The 22088-nt window shown below is 38.2% G+C and overlaps 1 protein-coding gene across 2 annotated transcripts in view; it reads left to right on the forward strand.

Annotated features, from left to right (window-relative positions):
• Positions 1-21864, forward strand: part of pkn1a (protein kinase N1a) — a 61935-nt gene extending 40071 nt beyond the window's left edge. For both annotated transcript variants that reach the window (XM_044115412.1, XM_044115411.1), the window contains exons 6-23: positions 3589-3734; positions 4807-5020; positions 6562-6756; positions 7636-7745; positions 8176-8319; positions 8423-8498; positions 10941-11076; positions 11285-11411; positions 11649-11728; positions 11891-11963; positions 13056-13147; positions 13406-13582; positions 14177-14239; positions 15770-15846; positions 15931-16073; positions 17136-17243; positions 18341-18421; positions 20070-21864. In XM_044115412.1, coding sequence (XP_043971347.1) covers positions 3589-3734; positions 4807-5020; positions 6562-6756; positions 7636-7745; positions 8176-8319; positions 8423-8498; positions 10941-11076; positions 11285-11411; positions 11649-11728; positions 11891-11963; positions 13056-13147; positions 13406-13582; positions 14177-14239; positions 15770-15846; positions 15931-16073; positions 17136-17243; positions 18341-18421; positions 20070-20273 — 2246 coding nt within the window. In that variant the 3' untranslated portion in view covers positions 20274-21864. The remainder of the gene's footprint in view (positions 1-3588; positions 3735-4806; positions 5021-6561; positions 6757-7635; positions 7746-8175; positions 8320-8422; positions 8499-10940; positions 11077-11284; positions 11412-11648; positions 11729-11890; positions 11964-13055; positions 13148-13405; positions 13583-14176; positions 14240-15769; positions 15847-15930; positions 16074-17135; positions 17244-18340; positions 18422-20069) is intronic.
• The last annotated feature ends 224 nt before the right edge of the window (positions 21865-22088 follow it).

The raw sequence follows: 22088 nt of genomic DNA on the forward strand, positions 1-22088 counted from the left end.
AGAACAGGAGAAAAATTTCAGTCTCTAAAATGTTCAAAGTTGTTAAAAACATGCAGCAAACAAAAAAAAAGCTATCAGCTGTAATGGTGGCTAAACAAAAACAGTTTAAAATCAAATATATTTAACAGCATTACATTTGCAAGGCTGTGTAGGCTTGTAAATTCAGTGTTTTTGCTTTCTGACAGTTGTCAGCTGGCAGAAACGGGTCAGCTCTTTTTTTTTAAATTTTTTTTTTTTTTTCACCTTCATGGTGTCATTTGATCCGGAGGCTGGCTTTCTTCAGCTCCGTCCTGAGCACGGCGGACACGCAGCAGCATAAACAGATCAATGAAGAGGCCCGCTCTCTGTCCTCACATGGCTCTGCTGGTTGTATGTGCGGAGGAAGATGAAGAGGAGGGCTCAGGTTGAGGCACAGCAGAGGCTCTGTGTGAAGGTGAGGTGGGCCTTAAATGGAAGCGAGCAAAACAAAAAGCCGTCCACCTGGCACATTAATCAGGGTCTGAACCATCAGATCCTTCTGATTTTACCCTTAAGCTTGTAAAAAAAAACTTGACACATTCGCTGCTGGCGAGAGGATGCCGACGGACATTTAAACCCTTCTGCTGCAAATGTGAGAAGATTGATGAGAGTCATTCAGAAGCCAGGAGGTTTTTAAAGAATAAAACAGGACAAAAAAGGAGAAAAATCCCAGACTTTAAAGGAGAATCTGGACTTTTCTGCTGATGTCAGAGTGAGGGAGCCGGCGGCTGCTGAGAGTGTCTTTTTAGGTGCGAGTAGAGATTTCTGGATGCCTTTTAAGGGCATGCTTTACTCATCCATGTCCTTCATGTGGAAAACCTCCAGGGTTTTTGATGATGTGAGGAATTATTTCCATTTCTGCAGGGTTGAGTTGAACAGATATTTTGTTGTTCTCTGATATTGAACAATATGGGTAATCTGAGTATTTGAAGGAAGTTGTTTTATTTGTTTACCGATTGTCCTTTTGAATTAATGTGTAGTTAAAGTTATGGAACTCTAAGGTTCATATTTGAATTTCAAATAAGATGTTTTCAAGGTTTGGAAAGTGCTTGATTTGTGTGTCAAGTTGTTGAAATGGGTTTATATTCAAACTGCACAGTTTTGTAAAAATTTAGACTTTTGATTAAAAGTCTAAATTTGATACCAGATATTTTCATGCACCCAATAAAAAACAATTTTTTTCTCACTGTGAAGTTAAATCGGTGGGAATACTTTTGTTAAAGTTTTCTTTCATTTTGCTTTGTGTGGGTTTACCATACGGCTGCAACTAACAATTATTTTAGTAATCAATTATTTTGACGCACTAATCAGTTAATCGGATTTTTAAAAATGGTCACATTCTGAATTTTTATTTATTTAATTCTATCTTATAAAAGTATTGAAATGAAGTAAAAGATACACATAAACAAATATATAAATTTGTTTTTAAAAAGAAGAAAATAAACTTTTCATTGCTTAAAATGCAATAATTCTTCATAATTTGTAGCAAGCAATGCATCTGCAGCTAAAAAATACATCTAACATAAACGTGAAAAGCTCAGACATTTTGGCTCGACTTAACATCAAAACATTGTAGGTCTGTTAATCTGTTCATTTTTGGATTAACCAATTAATGGATAGCAAAGGGTGCATAATAGGATTATTTTTAATTCTTATTTTACAGAATCTGAACCAGATGAAACTTAAACTCTGCTACTTGAGAAGTTTTGGGTTTTTATCTTAAGTGCAAAACATATATATTTTTGTAATTTTTTTGGTTAATTGTTGCTGTGAGAATGTAGTTTAAGCATTTGGACATTTTTTGAGTCTGTATACTGCAGTTAATGATTAATTGATTCATAAATTAGTTGACGATTATTTGAATAAGCGATTAACCACGATTAATCGTTTCAATTTATTCCATTAAAATACATTGAGCTTTGTGTTGGACTGAGAAAAAAACTGGGGTGTGAACACTTTTACGAGACACTTTCCTGCTGTTCATTCTGTGTGTGTGGCATGCTCACTGGAGAGAGACCTCCATGTTTGACCTCAAATACTTTTCACACATCAGAAACTTCTGTGGGATTTGGAAACGTTGCATTAAATAAATGTAGTTTTTCCTCCTCTAGCCGGAGAGGCAGGCTCTGTCTGTCTTATTTACACCATCCTGGGCCTGAGTTGTGTGCATTACACACACCGTCTTCAGGCACCACGCCCCGTCTAAAGGGTCGTCTGGGCTCCAGGCGCAACACCTTATTTGGATATGAAAGGACCCACATTGCTTTCTTCCTTCCTCTCTTGTCTCGTCTCTGACGAGGCTTTGAAAAGCTGATCTTCAGAAACCTAATCTGGATTTTGAAAGTCAAACTCACCTTGTTATAGGTTAATTACCCTGTTTGTTGCTTATCTCCCACCTCTCCTCTGCTCCATTGAGTTTATTGCCTGCTGTGCCATTAAGCTTTCCACTTGGCTGGGAATTTGCTGCATGGGTGCGATTGGATCGGATCCTGTGTCTGTTTCTCAAGTGAAGGAGCTCGACAGTGTTTTGACTGTGCACCTGAGAGCGCCACTCCTCATTTTCTGCATTACCCGGGCTTCCATTAGCACTTCATTACATCCCTGTGGTGAAATAAATAGCCAGTGGCTCAGAGTCAGGGGTAAATGGAAATGCTTTGCATAACGGCTGCAATACTTTGCCCTCTTCTGGAACTCCTGAGATAAAAAATACACTGAAATACTACGAAAGCAAATTTGCCACGTACTATGGAAGAGGATTAGAGGCACAAATAAAATAAAATAAAAAATCTTGACTTTTTTTTCTCAGAATTTGGACTTTTTTGGTCAGAATTTTCTCTTTATTCTAATAATTACAAAGTTTGTTGTCTCAGAATTTGGACTTGAGCCTCAGAATTTTTGTTTTAATTGCAAAATTCAGACTTTTTCACAGAATTAGGACTTTTTGGCACAGAATGCAGAGAAAAAAATTCTGAAAATTCTTTAATCAGAACACAATTAAAAGTTTTAATTCTGACTAATCTCAGAATTGCAGATTCATTCTCAAAATCTGGTTTTAAGCTGCTAAAGACACTATTTGTAAAACTACCTTTACATTTTAGGATTTTGATTAATCAAGCGGAGTCACAGTGGAGGGTCACATGCAGCTGTGGAGCCACGGGTTGCAGACCTCTGGTTTAGAGTGAATTATGTTTTTGGGATGTTATATTTTCTAATAGAACCAAGTTGTTTAAATAAATGATCAAATCCTTCATGTTTTGTAACAATTATTCAGTTACACAATGCTGGAGCTGTAGAGACTTGAGAGGGTTTTAGTTGCGCCATTTGCTGTTTAAGTTGTGCTTCTATTAGCAATCAGTGGTTGGAGTTTAATGTTGGTTATGTTCTGTCAGACGCCTTAATGTCTTTGCTCTCTTACTCTTGTGTAATGTACAACATGCATTAAGCCATTAACCAAACTCGGATCCACAGGGGAGTTTACTGCAATGCAGAGAGCCTTGAACATCCGACTGATGAGGCGCCTCATGTGAAACTGAAGTTGGTGACTGTCGTCACTGCTGTTTGGTCTCGCAGGTAACCACGACCTCTGTGGGGTGGAGCTGCGCATCGAAGAGCTGAGACATCACTACAGGGTGGAGCACGCTGTCGCCGAGGGGGCCAAAAATGTCCTGCGTCTCCTCGGGGCCAGCAAGGTTCAGGACAAGAAGGCGCTGTCTGAGGTGGGACCAAAGAGTTTCAGCTCACACATCAAAGCTAGCTCTGCGCTGAGCTGCGTCTGTGACGTGTAGCTGACACAGTTTCAGGTCTTTGCATTGGTTCGTTCAAAGAAAACATGCTCTGCACTCTTCCATCTTGTGTTTTAAGGCTTTTAAATGTGTTAATGTGTCTCTTCAGGTGTTTATTTGATCATTTCTGTTTTTGGTACTATTATGTAATGGGCCTTACCCCCTGAAAGGCCATTTAGGGTGTTTTCACACCTGGTGGACTCGTTATGATTGGAAACCAGAACTGAAACATTTGTTACATTTGTCACTGCGCTGTCAAACAATGCAAACTAATTAAAAAAGGTCTTTTGCACATTGTTATTTTACTTTTCAAACTCATAAATTTTCATGTTTTTTTCTAGAAAATTTCCATTTTAATCTCCGAATTCAAGTTTTTTTCTAGCAAATGTGAGACTTTTCAACCTCAGAAATTTCCAAGTTTTTCTCTAGAAAATTACAGAAATTAATCTCAAAATCTTAGTCTTTTTCTTGTATATGGCAGAAATTTACTCCTCCTTTTTTTCTATCTTCAAAAAGGAGATAGAACTAACAACTAACAGCGTTACAACTAGTAACTATCGCTGTTAGTTGTAACAGCGTTCTATAACTAAAACACTGTTATAGTTGTAGAATTTTTCTTTTGTTTTTGACCAAAAAACACGAGCGGTTTCTCCTGCTAGTGCTAGATTTGCACGTTTGTTTAGTTTCTATATAACTTGGATGCCGTGCGCTATAGTCCGCTTGCTGCTTTTAGATCGGATGGCATTCACATTTGCATTTGAACTGTGCCAGAGTTTGAGTGAACCGAACCAAAACCGAGGTTTTTAGGAGGATAAGACTTCACTTGTTTGTTCCATCAGAGTTCAGCTGCGCATTCACACCTCCCCAAACGAACCGGACTTTCTAGGGAAACAACCTAGAGTTTGATTAAAGCAGACTAAGCAAGGCTGGTGTGAATGCCACCTTCACTGCCTAACAAGTTAGAGTTTTAGTTTATTGCTGACATTTGATACTGTGCTGATTCCAGGCTCAGTCCCGTCTCAGTGAAGCATCTCAGCGGCTGGACCTCCTCAGGGACTCCTTGGACCAGCGCTTGGCAGAACTGCCAGAGGACCATCCAAAGGCCAGCATCATCAAGGAGGAGCTGGTTCTGGCCTCCTCACCAGCCTTCAGCTCCCGCCACGGCGCCCCCTATCTGCAGAACCAATATAGCACCCTGAACAAGCCCTCTCCTCTCACTGGTAGGCAAACACTTAATAATATAGGGACATTGAGAGTTTTTCAATTTGGAAAGGGAAATTCCAAGAATCTACTATGGATTATTAGGGCCGATGTAGATAATAGAAAAAAATCTGATCATGGAGGAGTAAATTTTCACCAAAGAAATTCAGGAATATCTTGGTTGTTTTCACACATTTATGACTAAAATTTTGGATATCCTCTCATGTTGTAAAAATGATTTTTTTTTATGAATAACAATAAAAAATTACAGTTTTAAAAGTAGAATATTCTTTTACATTATAAAGTCAGATATTTCTGACCAAAACTGCCAAAAGTCCTCCAAGGTTAAAGTGGTAAATTCAGGAGATGAACATCTGGAAGTTTTTCGCTGTAAATATTTGAATCCAGGCTGTTTACCTCGTCGTCCAGGGTGCTGACCCGATGCGGCCATGTTGGAGCTTCTTCTTCTCTTGTCTCAGGCGTGCATTCATGGCAGGTCTGGACCCAGGAAATATAGTTCTGAGACAGGAAAAGAGCCCAGATGGACCACTTTGAAAAATATCCAGATGCTTATCTCGTGACAAATTATGTTGTAGATTTCGGACATTATAATCCTAATAAAAGACTTTATGCAAATTTATGCCTTTACAGTGTCGGATAATTTATTGGTGTTAATTTGGTAAAATATTGGTGGAAAATGTACATTTATTTCTTGCAAATTTACAACTTTTTGACATCAAAGAATGTCCATGTTTCACGTACATATGCTAAATTAATGTAGAAATTCCTGAGTTTTTTTGGTGGAAATTTAAGTCAAGTATATTTTGTAGCACATTTCAGCAGCAGGACAGTTCAAAAGTGCATTAAATCCTAAAAACTAGGGTTGCACCGATTTATTGGCCAGCCAATTTATCAATGTCGATTTTTAATTTTTTTTTTTTTATTATTTTGGGAGATCAGTGATCGGATAATTGTTGCAAAGGTCTAAAAAATCAACCACTGTCCTCTGATCTGCCATGAGAAAGATTTGATTGATAGACTGGCCCACCAGGTCATTTCTGCACGTTTGCAGTTAGCAATAGTCACCATTCTGTTGCTACTTCAACAACTTTCTTACTATATTGATCAACATTTCAGACAAAATCGGTGTTGGCAGGTTAGGCTTTTTAAAAGATCGGTAACCTGCGATCAGCCAGAGAATTGTATCGGTGCATCCCAAATATAAGCGTCATACAGTCATCAGTTATGAAACAATCAATAGATATTATAATTTATCAAATGCCATCATCAAGCAAGTACTCAGTGACTGCAGAACTGTTTATCTTTTATCTACAGAGGCACTGTCTCGTTTTTATAACAGTCCCCCAAAATCTTAGCATTAAATTGGAGTCTATAAAAACCACAGTTGTGTGATAAAATGAGAAATCCAATTTGCAGTTTACATGCTTGTCTATGTGAATAAAAGGCTGCCAGTTGGGACTTGCATGATTGTGTGTGTTTGGCCTGCTGTGCTCTGACCTGTAGTCGTTTGTTACCTGTGCTGTTTTCCCTCTGTCCTCAGGCACCCTGCAGGTGCAGCTGCTGGGCTGCGTCGGATTGTTGGAGGTTGTCCCAGGTCGCAGTAAAGGGACATCTGTCACGCTGCCCTGCTACAGCCCTGGAGACACAAAGTCCTTCATGAGAGGCAGCAAGGGACTGTACGGACGCAGCGGCTCTGTCAGCGGGAAGACGCCCAGCAAGACGGAGGAACTGTCCTGTAAGCATTACTCTTGATTTCAGGAGGTGTTTGGTGCTTTAATCCAGCTGCTGCAATGTCTGCGGGGAGATATTTGTTCCAAAATATTTTTAAAATGATAGTTTTAACCTTAATTTCCTGCTCCAACTAATTAACATATTCTTTCCGTTCTTCAAATTAATGCTATTAATTAGAGCAGGCTTGTTTTAAGTCAATAATTCTTTAAAGTACAAGTTGTAAGTGAAATCAAAACATTTTAACTTATAACATGGAAAAATATTTTGTTCCACTGGCAGATTATTTCACTTATAACTAGCACTTTTTCATCAATATTGAGGAATTATTTACTAAAAACAAGCTTCTAATTCTTTCAGAAAAGTTATTTGTATATTAGTTTTGTCTTTATTGTACTAAGGTGCAAGCCTTTTACATGTTGATGTTTGGAGTATTTTTTAGCTGCAGATGCTTCTTTTGATCACACTTTCACTAAAGGAATACTGTTATTGCATTTTAAGCGATAGAATGTTTATTTTATTATTTTAAAAAGGAATTTAATTACTTGTTTGCAGCTTTTAATATATTTCTAAAGTTTTTTTACTCCATTAATCATCAGAATATATTAAGTGATGACTAAAATAATTGTTAGTTGCAGCTTTATATTTATTAATGTGTTATAATCGGGGAAATAGGGATGAAAAAGGCCAAAGGGACTCAGTTTGCTCTCTTTAGCTATAATAAAAACTAAAATTTGCCACAAAATACAGAATGTGGCCCATTTTTATGCCATTTCCACCAATGGAGGCAAAGTTAGTTGCATGTTTTCTTAAAACCAATGTATAATTTGTCTATATACATTGCTCTATAATTTGTCATAGAACAAGTAATTTCTGTTGTTCGTAGCTGAGGTGAGCGCGGTGCTGAAGTTGGACAACACTGTGGTCGGACAGACGGCCTGGAGGACTGTAGGAGAGCAGGCCTGGGATCAGACCTTCACTGTAGAGCTGGAAAGGGTCAGCGCACACACACACACACACACACACACCCACACACACACATGTTTGCGCAGCTATCTTTGTGGGAACTTTCCATTGACTTCCATTCATTTCTACAGCCTAAATCTTACCTTTACCCTTATCCTAACCCTATCCATTACATACCTAACCCTAACCAAAACTCAATTCACACCTTAGTCCTAAATCTGACCCAAAAACAACGTTTCCCCTTGTGGGGACCAAGCTTCAGTCCCCACAAAAAGCAGTGGGTCCCCACAACGTAGTATGTGTCAGGAAAATGGTCCCCAGAAGATATTAGAAACAAACGTGTGCACACACCCACCTACACACACACACACACACACACACACACACACTCCCAAAAGTCTGTAAATGAACATATAAACCGTAAAAGTAGCGATAAGTAATACAAGTATGTATGTTTTAGTCAAGAGAGTTGGAGATCGCAGTTTACTGGAAGGATTATCGCTCACTTTGTGCCCTGAAGTACCTGAAGCTGGAGGAGTTCCTGGACAACCAGAAACACCGAGTCCAGGTGGAGCTGGAGCCTCAGGGCCTGCTGCTGGCCGAGGTACATCCATCATTGCCTTCATGCTCTTATTACCATAACCTATCCAGTGCCAATTACCTACAAGCTGTCATCTACGCTGTTTATGTTCGTCCACCGTTTGCAGGTGACCTTCTTTAACCCGGTCATCGAGAGAGTTCCTCGCCTTCAAAGACAAAAGAAAATCTTTTCAAAGCAGCAAGGTGGGAGAAAAGACTCAACACTCATTTATTTGTCCATTTCATTCAAATACAGCTTAAAATGAACATGTCACATGTTGATATAAACAAAGATTTTGAATGAAAAGGAGTAGTTGGAAGAAAATATATTCTTTTGAGAGACTAACCCTTCTCCCAAAAGTCATTGTACCATAAATATCAACCATCCATTTACAGCTCTGGGAAAAATTAAGAGATCACTTAAAATGATCAGTTTCTCTGATTTTATTCTTTATAGTTATATATTTGTGTAAAATGAACAGTATTTTTTATTTTATGAAGTACTAATAACATGTCTCTGAAATTCGAAACAAAAATGTTGAATTTATTTGCAGAAAATGAAAAAAGGTCACAATAATGAAAAAGATGCAGTGCTTTCAGACCTCAAATAATGCAAAGAAAACAAGTTGATATTCACTTAGAAACAACAATATTAATGTTTTAACTCAGGAAGAGTTCAGAAATCATTATTTTGGAGGAATAACCAGGAGTTTTCTTTTTTTTTTTCCAGAGCCGTAGATACATTCTTAAGCAAAAAAACACTACATAAAGAAACAAAAAAGATATATTATGTTACTGTCCTTATACTTAGATAGAATATTTTATTATTTTCTTAAAAGTTAAAATTTATCTAATCGCTTTGATTTCAGACAGACTTTTTCCCCAAACACAAACGCGTTCCATTTGTTTGTTCCAACTTTATTATAATTTACAAAATCTAAAATTTCTGACTACAAATGCCATCTCTTTTAATAAATCTTTTTTGCAAATGTGTTTGTAATTTACTTTTTTGTGTTTTAAACATATCTTGCAGAAAATAGTCCACCAACTCGTGAAATTTCTTAAATTTTAAATTGAAGAGTTGGATCTCTGTAGCATTTTCTGCTCATAATTCTAACAGCGCTTTGTTGCAAAAATAAAAATAGAACATGAAATTTTTTTTTTTTTTTAAATCGACAAGGTGTATGTTTTTTTTATTGCTATTTGTTTTAAAGCTGTGAAAAATTAAAGGAGAGAAACACATGTGGCTTCACAGACACTAGTCTGTTAGTTTTGTTCTCTCTTTGGTGCCACAGCACCCTCTAGTGTTGAAGTCATGCAAAGCTCATTTAGAGAGGTTGGGTGGTTTTTCTTCTGGTTTAAAGCACCTTTCAAAATTATTCAAACCCATTAAACTATTTTACATTTTATGGCTGCAAATATCAGTGGATTTTACTGGAGTTTTAACTGTTGTTCTACCAAAGTGTCAAGATCATTACAGATTCAGAGGGGAAAAATTCAGTCACGGAGGAGTACATTTCTGCCAAAAATCTGAAAGTTTATAGATTAATTTCACATATTTACTAACAAGAAAAATATTGGCTATGCTGTTATGTGGAAAAGTCATACATTTGCAAGAAAAAATATAATTTTCCATGATTAAAAAAAATAACATTTCAATATTAAAACTACATTGTAATGTTTTAACAAATAAATTTTTTCTTGTTTGAATTCTAAATTAAAGTAGAAATTTCTGAGTTTTTAGGTAGAAACTTGCTTCTACATGGCCAATATATTGCATATATTTTATACACAGTGACCATAATACTCCATCATTGTTTTCAAATCTGAAAAGTGTGGAGTGCATTTGTATTTATCATCTGCAACAGTTGTTCTCCTGCTGGAAGGAAATCCCTCCATGCAGGCCTGTCACAATTACAAATTTTGCTGCCCCTGTAACTATTGTAATTGCAAACAATTATATTGTTGTGAGACCATTTTCAGTTGATTACGGCATAATAATGGAAAATCGGCTTCTCAAACGCCAATAAACTTTAATTTAGTAAAGACCACTTTACACTGGAACTAGAAGACATTTTAAATATCAAAAATAAAGCAACCAAAAACAATAAATACAATAATAAACCACACTCACAACTGAAACCATAAGTCAAGTGGATCATTATGTCTCTGTGAATAAAATCTCCCTTCAAGAAATATTAATTAGAATGGAAATTATCAAGAACATTTAAATTTATTATGTGATTAATTGCTTATTTAGACAGGATCCAGCCCTGTTTCAAGTCTATTATAGCTTATGAAGGTTTCTCTTCTCGGGCTGCCCTTTACTTAACATCATCCCCACAGCATGATGCTGCCACCACCATGTTTCACAACAGAGATGGTGTGTTCAGGGTAATATGTATTTATTTTTGTTGCTGTTGTTGTTGTTTTAAGATTTACTTGAACAGACCATCTTAATGAAAAGTCATAATGGGTTGATATGGATGTATCAAACATAAATAAAATGCTAACTGAACTACAGAAAAGTTATTTAAAGCTGAATAAAATGAAAACTAGAGTAATTTAATGTCATTTTATTTGCCAGAAATGTTCAAACATTACAGTTTGTGAGACGATAATTACTCTTCCTGTGTGTTCCTCCAGGCAAGGCGTTCCTCCGGGCGCGTCAGATGAACGTGGACATCGGGACCTGGGTGAGGTTGCTGCGAAACGCAATTCCCACCGTGAACAACTCGGGAACCTACAGTCCCAACGCTCACAGCCTGACTCTGAGCTCTGGGTGAGACCCGAGTTTTCCATATTTCTGTTCACCAATCAGGTCGGCCGCGGCTCGATGCGGACATGAAACCTTTCCTTGATCCTTTCTCCTGTGACTGATTGTGATGCTTTCACGGCCCTGTGTCTAATGCTCCTGTTGTGTTTTGTTTCGTGTCTGTCCGTTGTCATGCCAACGTCTGCCTGTCGTCGTGTCCGTGTGAAACTTTCAGGGAGATCTCAGTGGAGAAATTGAGTCTGGACAACGACTCTCCGATAAGAGGAGATTTCAAGAGAGAAACGGACACTCTCACTCCAGTGAGGCAGGCAGAGAAAGAGGAAAACCAGGATATAGGGGAGGTGTGTGATCAGGGATTTCTAAAATTTGCACTTTCAGTCTTATTTTATGATTTAAAAAAAACAAAACAAAGGCTGTGCCTCCACCAACTGATAAACACTCAGTGTGGATGCTAAACGCAGCACAGGAGCCGATGTGTTACATCCGAACCTTGTCCCTCGTCTTCCATTGTGTGTTCTCACCTCTGCCTTGGCATGTTTTTTTGTCCTCTATGTCTGTTTCCTAACGTTCTCCTAAAGGATCACCCGGCAGTCATCGAGTCCCTCTCTCCCCAAGACCAAATCCCCGAGTCCCCTGTCCGAACCCCACCTGCTAACAGGTACAAACACACTAAAACACAACCTGGGGTGCATTTAACTCTTTAATAGGAGCTGCAGTTTCCAAAGTGGATGTTTGGTTTGTCTGTTTTTTTTTTTTACGTGCAGTGTAGTTTGTGCTTTCTTGTAACCTTGTGTTTTAAATTTTTTCCATTTGTTCTTAGGCAAAAGAAAGGGCCTCTGTCCATTCAGGACTTCAAGCTCATAGCTGTGCTGGGAAGGGGACACTTTGGGAAGGTACAGTGTCACAAATGTCCTTTTCTTTGTCTTTCTTTAGCTTAAAGGTGATGGACTATATGGACTCAGAATTTCATTGTGATATTTTGTGGTACTATTGTACGACGGCACATTGTAGATAGAAATAGAAGGAGGAGTTAATTTATGCCAAAAGAATCAGAAATTTTGTACAAAAGACATCAAACATGTTTGACTTTTGGAAATTTCTGAGTTCGAAAAGTCAAACTTGTTTAACTTGTTAATCTAAAAAACATCCATGTTTGGGTTTTTTTGGGGGTTTTTTTTAGAAAATTTCTGAGATTAATCTCAATTTTATTGTTTTTTTTTAGATGGAGATTTACTTTTTTTCCATCATACTATTATGATACTATGTGGAATTATAAATGCTGTAACTACGGCACAGCATTTATAATACCACAAGCTCAAATATTGTTCTTGAAAATTTTAATTTGAAACAAGCTTCTTCAGGATGCCACTTATTTAAGAAAATGTGTTATTTGTGTCACTAAATACATTTAATTGGAAATTTGATTAATTTTTCCATTTAAAAAAAGTCATAAATTCTGAAATTTATGACTTAATTAAATGCAGTTATTGTGTGCATCTCATTTACTGTGTTCCGAAAACGTCTCACAGTCACTGCATTTAATCATATTTCTAAATGTACTGATATTTATACATGCATTCGTGGAACAATAGAGTAAATAAGAAAAATAACATTTCCAATGATATTGTCAGTTTTGGTTTTTACTTACCATCAACAACTGAATTTTACCATGATGCAATAAATCAAACTTTTTGTCAGAATAAATTAAATAAAGTAAGTAAAGCCGAGAAGAAAAATGCAGATTTGCATGGAAATATTTCTGTTTAATTAACAGACTATTTATCCACGCCACAAAAACGTAGGACATTATTTATATCAGTTGTTTGTTTTTAAAATGCAAATGAGACGTTTGTTGTTCAGAAATCCCTACTCACATTTAATCAAACCTGTGAGTATCATCAGAATACATAAACCTACAAACGGGATTAGTTGAAAGTTTCTTTGGTGTTCCTCCCGTGAAACAAAATGTGTTTGTGTGTCTGCAGGTGCTGCTGTCAGAGTACAGGAAGACGGGCACAATGTACGCCATCAAAGCCCTGAAGAAAGGAGACATAATCGCTCGGGATGAGGTGGAAAGGTGTGTGTGTGTGTGTGTGTGTGTGGTGTATGTATGCCTCAACCGTGACACTGTGCTAGTTGTGTTTGATCAAACAGGTTTAGATCTCCTTCAGACACACAGCTCTGTGTGCTTTGTACAGATTTGCAATAAAACAGCTCATCTTTCGTCTGAGTCTCAGAATCCAATCGACCAAAATAAAGCAGTTCTCTGCAATTCTTTGTGTAATTCACCTTTTTCCTACTGTTTTAATCTCTTTTGCTTTTTTTTCGCTGCCAGTCTGATGTGTGAGAAGCGCATCTTTGAGATCGTGAACATGTCTCACCATCCCTTCCTGGTCAACCTGTTTGCATGCTTCCAAACGCCGGAGCATGTTTGCTTCGTCATGGAGTACACGGCGGGAGGCGACCTGATGATGCACATCCACACCGACGTTTTCACAGAGCCAAGAGCCGTGTACGTGATGCCTGTGTGTGTTTCTGTGTGTTTCAGAAAGACAAACATGCTTTCCAACCAGAATTAAGTTGTTTCTGGTGTTTTAGGGCAATATTCCACATTTTATTGACTTATTTAACTTAAAAGAAAAGGCATTACCCACATTTTAAAGAAGGAATGGATACAGAGTATTGCTTTGGAGTACGGACTACAAGCCGCTACATTTTACCCACGGTGTGAACCATGCGGCTTACATCCCGGTGCGGCTTTTCTGTGGATTTTTCTTCAACCACCAGGGGGCTCTTTTAGCAGGAAGTGATTAGTTGGAAGTCAAAATTGGAAATCAAAGAAGAAAGGGCTAATTTTCATTTAGTACAAGGACATGCTAGCAGCAGAGAAGACGAGAAATTTCTTCAAACTCATCATGGAAACCACTAGAAGAAGTTCATTTGATGCAGCTTTCAAGTTGAACGCTGTCGATCTGGCAGTACAGGAGGGAAACGGAGCCTCTGCATGTCAGCTTGAGTGAACGAAAGTTTGCAGAAAGTTTGGTGACTGACTTCCAGTCTTTTAAAGATTTCATCTCAGTTCCTTACATTGCTCCTTTGGTTTCAGGTTTTACGCTGCCTGTGTGGTTCTTGGACTTCAGTTCCTTCATGACCATAAGATTGTGTACAGGTGAGTGAAAGTCACTCAGACAGACATTTGATCCTTACGTTGGTGAGAACTTGAGCTACTGACTCTTCTAACACCTGCATCATTGTCCACGAAGCATCTTCTGTCTCTAAATCAGATCTAATTACAACCAGTAACAGTACTGCTAAAGAGAGCCGTCAGAGTATTACACAATGCTAGTTTTCTTACACACATAAATCTTTTAAGTCCAATTTCCTAAAATTGCAGGACATTGTGAAATATCAAACTGTCCTATTCATTAGGGATACTCCGATCAGGTTTTTTGCCGCCAACTCCGATAACGATCATCCATGATGCCGATCACCGATCTTTCACTTGGAATGGCTGTTAATTTTTCGGTGTAGGTATAAATTATACTATGTTATCTGGCAAAATGGAAAGATTATCTGGCAATAAATTCCCCTAATTTAGACATAATAGACATATTTTAATACATATCTAAAATCTTTCTTTAAGTTACCTGCTGCAGCTTTAAGCAGACATTCGGTGTGAGAGTTCACTCTCTGGTGGAGGTTGAGCGGCGCAACATCTGTGAAGTATTACTACCAGTAGCGTGTAGCGGCGGTCCAGGAGTGACAGCAGAACCAGCGCCTTACACCGCCAGCTCGAAGACTTTAATTATTTGTCAGGTTTTTTTTTTTTTTTTTTTTTTTTAGTTTTCCGACTGTGATGCTAATTCGGGTGAATGTTGGTAGCAATGCGCTGCTTTACCTGCTATCTGGCTGCTCCAGATGTCATTTTTTCCTTGCGTTGAGCCTCGATATGGCCAAACTCTGTGCAGCGCTTGTTTTATAAATGTTATATTAGATTCGTTGTGTTGACGCATTTTGAAGTGCTTCACCCCTGAGGTAATTTTCCGCCGCAACACGCAAACGTCCCGTTCACTCTGAGTGTTACAGCTTCACACGACAGGATTTGTTGCTGCTGCCTGTGCAGTGTGAAGGGAAAGAAGAGATCAGCTGGGAAGTGAGATACAGGTGATCGTTTTGGTGATCGGCAACAAGAGACAGTGATCGGCGATCACCGATCATACATTTTTCATGAAAATTGGCCGATCATGATGGGTGGCTGATCGATCGGCACACCTCTACTATTCATGTAAATAATTTATGATCTGTTACCTAAACATCTTCAGGAAACGTTGTATGAAAGAGGGGGTGGGTACAGGGGAACGCTGAATTTCAAAATATGTAGCGTCCGAACAACTTTTAAAAGATTTTATATCACTGTAACTGGAATCAAACAATGAAACGAAATGAATGTGGAACTAAAACAATGCCCACGCATCAACCAGGTTAGAAACAAAGCTTTCATACTCACATTGAGCAGGGAAGAAGGGAATGGACACAAATATAAGTGTGCTTTCAACTTTGAGATTCTGGCTCGTTGCAAACAATTTGGACAGGCCTAAGCTAAAGTCTGCCAGAATGAAAACACTGAAATATTTCTACGTACTTTATGACGGTAAGCTGTGAACAGACGCATCTCACCTACATTTCTTGTCGCTCGCAGAGACCTCAAGCTCGACAACCTGCTGCTAGATATGGATGGTTACGTAAAGATTGCTGACTTTGGGCTTTGCAAAGAAGGTGGGTATTGATGATGCAGAGTGGTAGGTTCTTACTTTTCGCCGGCTCACAGAAACCGTTTGTTTTGTTTGCTTCTTTCGGCAGGAATGGGCTATGGGGACCGCACAAGCACGTTCTGTGGGACCCCGGAGTTTTTGGCCCCGGAGGTCCTGACGGATACGTCTTACACCAGAGCCGTGGACTGGTGGGGCCTCGGGGTTCTCATCTATGAAATGTTGGTGGGAGAGGTGAGGACTGGGGTTGTGTTTCACATATTTATAAAGGCAGAAAAATGGCTGCCTAAAGGATTTCAATTGGTATTTAGAAACAAACATATATATTTTTAACAAGAGTCTTTCCATATCAGTGACAAAAATCCAATTTTTTCCTCTCTTTTTGTGAAATCTTATTTATTTATTTACTTGTTTGTTTATTTATTAATTTTAGTGGATATTTGTGATCTCCCGTGTAAACTGCAAATGACATGAAAGTGTCCCGCATGCTTACTGTTTTGCCAACCGCCATAAAAAAAGTAGTAGTAGAAGAAGAGGTGCTCACAGTTTGTAGAAGTAAACCTGGATGCTAATGGTGGAGCGTATCTTTGAGGTTGTTGTCCGACCGGAACCAGCACATTAACAGCTTAATCGTCAGTAAAATGCGATAAGGTTGTTGGGATTTTTCCCCGCTAGCGCGTTTCAGGAAATGGAATAGTGAAATTTGTCGAGCATCAATGACGTTCAGATGAGTATCGGATTCAGGACCACATATCAAAGTAGCCTGGGTCGCATTGGAAAAAATTTGATTTGTGTTGTTCAAACTGCCATAAAAAGATCAGATCAGGTAAAAAAAAAAAAATCTGATTTGTGTAATTTCAGGCTGCAGTGTGAACGTATCTTTAGATTGGCGTCTGATAGGCTTATTTTACATGTGCACATCTCGTTGTGCTGTAGCCTCAATGACAATGAAAGACTTTTGACTTTGACTTTTTTAATGATTGGGTCCAGCTGCTTGAATTATCAACAGAAAGTCCAGAATTAGTGATATTTCCTGCTGGTGGGTTCTGACCAAATTGAGTTTTTTTTTCTCTCGGATATGAAAGCTTTATTCATGGAGTCACTTTGATTTATCATAGCTTAGCATTTAGTGCCACTGCTAGGAACTGGGAGTCGTTTTTGTCCTAGATGCTTTTTTGTTTTACCAAATTTATTTAACTATTTCCAGAACTGTCTTGAAATTTTGCACATTTTGTCCCAAATCTCTTAGATGGATTGGACATAAAATGTTTCACAGTACTTGTGTTTGTTCTGCAGTCTCCATTCCCTGGTGATGATGAAGAGGAGGTGTTCGACAGCATTGTGAATGACGAAGTCCGCTACCCCCGCTTCCTCTCCACTGAGGCCATTGGCATCATGAGACGAGTAAGAATATTGTTCCTGTCGTCTTCGGCATACACAATAAGGGCTTTATTTCCATACGAAAAGCTGAGTGTCTTATAAAAGTATTTAGAGCTTTTAATTTTTCACATTGGACCCAAAAATCTTACCGTTTTAATTAGAATATTTAGGTGTAGGGTTACAATTGTAAAGTTGAAGGGCAATATGCATTTTCCAAAATCCTGTTAAAGTAAAAAATCAGAGGTTCAGTATTTATGTTCACAATAAAAACATGTTTCCTTGAATAACTTACTCTGCAATGAAAAACTTACTTTGCTGTCTGTATGAATGCTATTTAATAAAATAGGCAAAAAGTAAAAAATATTAAATTATCTTGTATTGAACTTGAATATTATCAAAAATATTATCTACAAGTGCCAACAGCAAAACCATAAATATATATAAATTTATAGAGTATTGCAATTAAAATATGTATAATACAAATAAAGCATGTTTTATTGCAATTTCTTTTTTTTGTTGCAGAAATGATAACAAAAAACATTTAAGTGACTTACTTTAACTTTTACTACACTGCTGTCTCAGCCATGATTCCATCTTATGGTTGGTGATCAATGTGGTGAGTAATAGAAATCTAGAAATTAAAGTTCTTTAAAAATAAAAAGATTTGTGTCCAACCTGCTTGTTTTTTTTTCTGAGGCTTTTTTCTTCTATTTGTTGATTTTAACAGAAGTTTAAAGGAAAATATCACAACATTTCTTGCAAATATTCATAAAATAACGCCAAATTGCAAAAAAAATCACAAAACCCTCTAAATTCTTGAGGGGCTGACTGTTTTAGGAGTAGATGAAGGGGGTTGCATAAAATATTCAAGTGCATCAGCTGCAAACGACTTGGAAATTTACACCCAGATGCATAAAACAGCATATTTTAGAACGTCCAGCAAATATCAACCCTTAATAATTCTGCACTACTTTACTTTGTGTTGCTCTGTTTCATAGAATCCCAATAAAACGCGTTAAAAAAGTTTCTAGTTGCCGCATGACAACATATGTAAGCTACATGGATTAGCACAGCTGATTAGTGGAATAAACTCCTGGTAATTTGTTGGTGTTTGTGTGCAGCTGTTGAGGAGGAACCCAGAGAGAAGGCTGGGATCAGGAGAGAAGGATGCAGAGGAGGTGAAGAAGCAGCCGTTTTTCAGAGTAAGTACGGTTGAGTCGTCGCTAAAATGCAGGTTTTCTCGGTTCTCTCAACTTAAAACATATCAGAACTGATGCAGATATTGATGTGGGATTGGTGCATCTCTGATTTTACTGGAGGGAAAAGTGTACAAATCCTGGCAACTGTGGCTCTGTGGGTGGAGTGGTTATCTTAAGATTGTAAGGTTGTATGTTCGATTCCAGCTTCTTCCTGCCACGTGTTGATGTGCCCCTGGGTGAAGCACTTAACCCCAAATTGCCTACCGAACTGCGTATCGGTGTGTAAATGTGTGTGTGTGAATTAGGGGTTGAACGACTACATATTTTTTAAGGTCGACTACATCATGATAATAGTCGAGTCGATGTCGACTAGTCGCGGTGACGTCATAGTGACGTAAGCGCAAAAACCCTTCACAACTACTTGGAGGCTTTATTAGCTATTTTCACGGCAAATATTACCCCCCCCCCCCCCCCGCCCACACACACACACACACAATCCCCTTCTCCTGCTTTTACTAAGTCTATTATGGAGAATTAAAAGAGCAATAAACAGATCATTCTTCGTGAGCAGCAAAAGTTTGTTGCACAAAGTCGGGTCTGACTTTTTTTTTTTCTAAACACCGGCTGATGCTGATGATCTCTGGATAGTTACTATAGGAGTCAAATTATCACACTGACTACATGGTGCTTTTGGAACATCACAAGCCAAACTTGTTATGAACGGATCCCGTTTGGTTACAGCTGAATTCAACGAAACCACCTGCTTCTCCTCCGCCCGATGCGCGGCAGGAAGCTCTGCTGACTCAGCAGATTGAACGATTTAAGATATTTTCTAGTCAACGTCAACATGATAAAAGTCGAGTCGATGTCGAGTTGACTAGCCGTTGTGACGTCATAGCAACGCAAGACGCAAAGCTTTGGAATAACGTACAGACTTTATTACCCGTTTTCACGGAAAAATACGGCATTTACACAGAACAGCAACAAGTGAAACAACAAAACATCGGGATAGTTTATGATAAATAATAAGTTGCTGGGAAACCAACATTCAAAAGGAAACGCACATCTTTTAGATGGCATTACCACAGATCTTTATTTAATCAGCAACATAACATCATAATGTATTAGTTAGATCGTCGTGACAAAGACACTTTCATGAGCAGCTAAGTGACATCCTTAAGCGGAAGAAGCGAGTTTTAGACGGCTCGTGTTTTGTAGTCGACTGCAGCTGCAACTCTATCTCCTTTTAAAAACACTATAAAACCACAAATATGCATCCATCTACATATCATTTAAACTAATGTATTAACTTATTTTTCTTGTGTCTTGTGACGTATACTGTGCTGTCAGATCAGCACAGGCTGTCACCACCGGCAATCACGTGACTGCAACTAGTCGACATGAAATGTAAAAACTCGCGAGACGTCCTAGAGTCGACTAGTCGACTAATTGGTTCAACCCCTAGTGTGAATGTGACTCTAGTGTAAAGCACTTTGGGTGGACAAAATGATTGAAAAAGCTCTAAATGAGTTCAATCCATTTACTATTTAAAAATCGTTTGAAATTATATCCAGTCTGCCATTTTTTTTGTTTAAAAACCCCCCAAAAAAACAAGTAAAAACAGATAATTTCTGTGTTCTTGTCCATCCAGAACGTGGACTGGGAGGCGCTGCTGCAGAGGAAGGTCCCCCCTCCCTTCGTCCCGTCTATTCGCAGCAAGGAAGACGTCAGCAACTTCGACGAGGAGTTCACCACGGAGCCTCCGGCGCTGACGCCGCCACGCGAGGTGCGCTCCCTCTCCCGCAGAGACCAGGAGGGCTTCAGAGACTTCGATTACGTCTCGGACCTCTGCTAATTTACCGAAACCGCGGGCCTCTGAGGAAGGAATGTTGGGTATTTTCAAAGGCTTCGTCGAAGATTCAGCCTCCCGCCGGACGATACGAGCTCCCGTCTGCTATTACACTGTGAATGAACGAAGAGACTGAGAGTTTGGTGTGTCTGCTTTTTAAAGATTGTGATCTGACTAAATCAGAGCTAGGGCAGGTAGTTGTTGGGCTTAGACGCTCCATCACAACAAAGAAACAAACGTAAAACCCTTCATCCAGTCGGCGTACACCAGAGGGAAAATGCTGGCCTACGACTGGTTTGTGTACCGTTGACTGTTTTGGGTTTTCTCTGTGGCCTCTCAAACCAATGCCTTACATTTTTACTTCTGTGTGTTTTGTCACCCTTTGTAAACAGATTAAAAAAGTGTGCAGTGGTAAAAGAAAAACAGAGAGTCTGTGCTCAGAATTTGGTGATTTATGGGGTATAAAGAAAACCACTGCTGTGGATTATTCTGATGTCCACAAACATCTTTTTAAAACTGTGCTGCTTTGATTTTATGTCTGTAATTTGCAAATAAGCTGTATTTAATGCTTCATTTGTGCATTATTCAGCATCCAGCACATTTTTTTTTATTACATATTTTCATTGGTAGATGTAATTTAAAAGTGTAGCAGAAAAACACTCAGAAGTCAGCATTTAAGCTATACTGCACACAGGTTAGCAAAGGAAAACACTAAACTGTAATGCATCATGTTGTTACTTATAAACTACATGCTACCAGAGTGTCTTCTACATCAGGGGTGTCCAAAGTGTGGCTTGGGGGCCATTTCTGGCCTTTGGAACCATTTTGTATGGCCATGTGAGAATGCAACAAACCTGAACCTGCACAATAATTTAATTCTTTACAAATTTACTTTGTCTTTAATTGAAAATGTTGGACACAAAGAATTTTTCTTTTACTAGCCATATTTTCTTTTAATTTTCATTTTTATTTCATCGTAAGAAGCCGTAAACGTCCAGCAACTTTTTACTTTAAAAAAAAACAAAACAAAACAAAGCAAATGTTTCTCGGCCCAGTAAGCCCAAAAATTTCGGAAACTATCCACCATTTATTATGAGAAAAAGTTGCCACTTTGTTTCATTAATGTTGAATTTGTTGATGAGCAGATAAGAAATGTAACTTATTTTGCGCTTCAAGGCAGAAAAATGTAAGATCAACTTTGGAATTCTGGCTCATGTTGCAAATGTTTGGACACCCCTGTTTTACATAAAATAAGCCATTTCTTCCAGGAGCATTAAATCTTTAAGCTCAATGGTTGCACTCTTGTGTTTCCCCAGGATAAGACTAGTTGATATCAAAGTCAAAAGGATAACAAACCTTTTCTTTGTGCAGCGGATGTCGCTGCTATACATTTCTTCATAAATGGTCCCATGAGAGTACAACAGAGGAATATTTGTTGCATTAACAATTGATCCCATTTTACAAAAGACATTTAGAGTACAGGAGTAGTCTGTTTTGAAACTGTATGATTATGTGGATTTTCCTTGCGTACAATGAAGAAGTACCATAAAACATATGAAATTACATCTTTTATAAAGAAATCCTGCAGTGAACAATATGTCTGTTTATTGGTGTCATCATTTTCACTTTTATTTTTAATATTTAAATGTCTTATAATGAGAGTAAAAGCAGAACCAAACTGAAATCCCTTGTTAGTAGGATGAAGCTCAGCGCTGAGGAATAGATAAGCCAAAACATTTGCAGCAATAATACACAACCCAGAAACAATCAGAACGCAAACACTTCTGGATCATTAAATATTTCACAGTAAGGATAGAAATA

The sequence above is a fragment of the Gambusia affinis genome, linkage group LG04 (genome assembly GCF_019740435.1).
Source record: "Gambusia affinis linkage group LG04, SWU_Gaff_1.0, whole genome shotgun sequence".
Lineage (NCBI taxonomy): Eukaryota > Metazoa > Chordata > Actinopteri > Cyprinodontiformes > Poeciliidae > Gambusia > Gambusia affinis.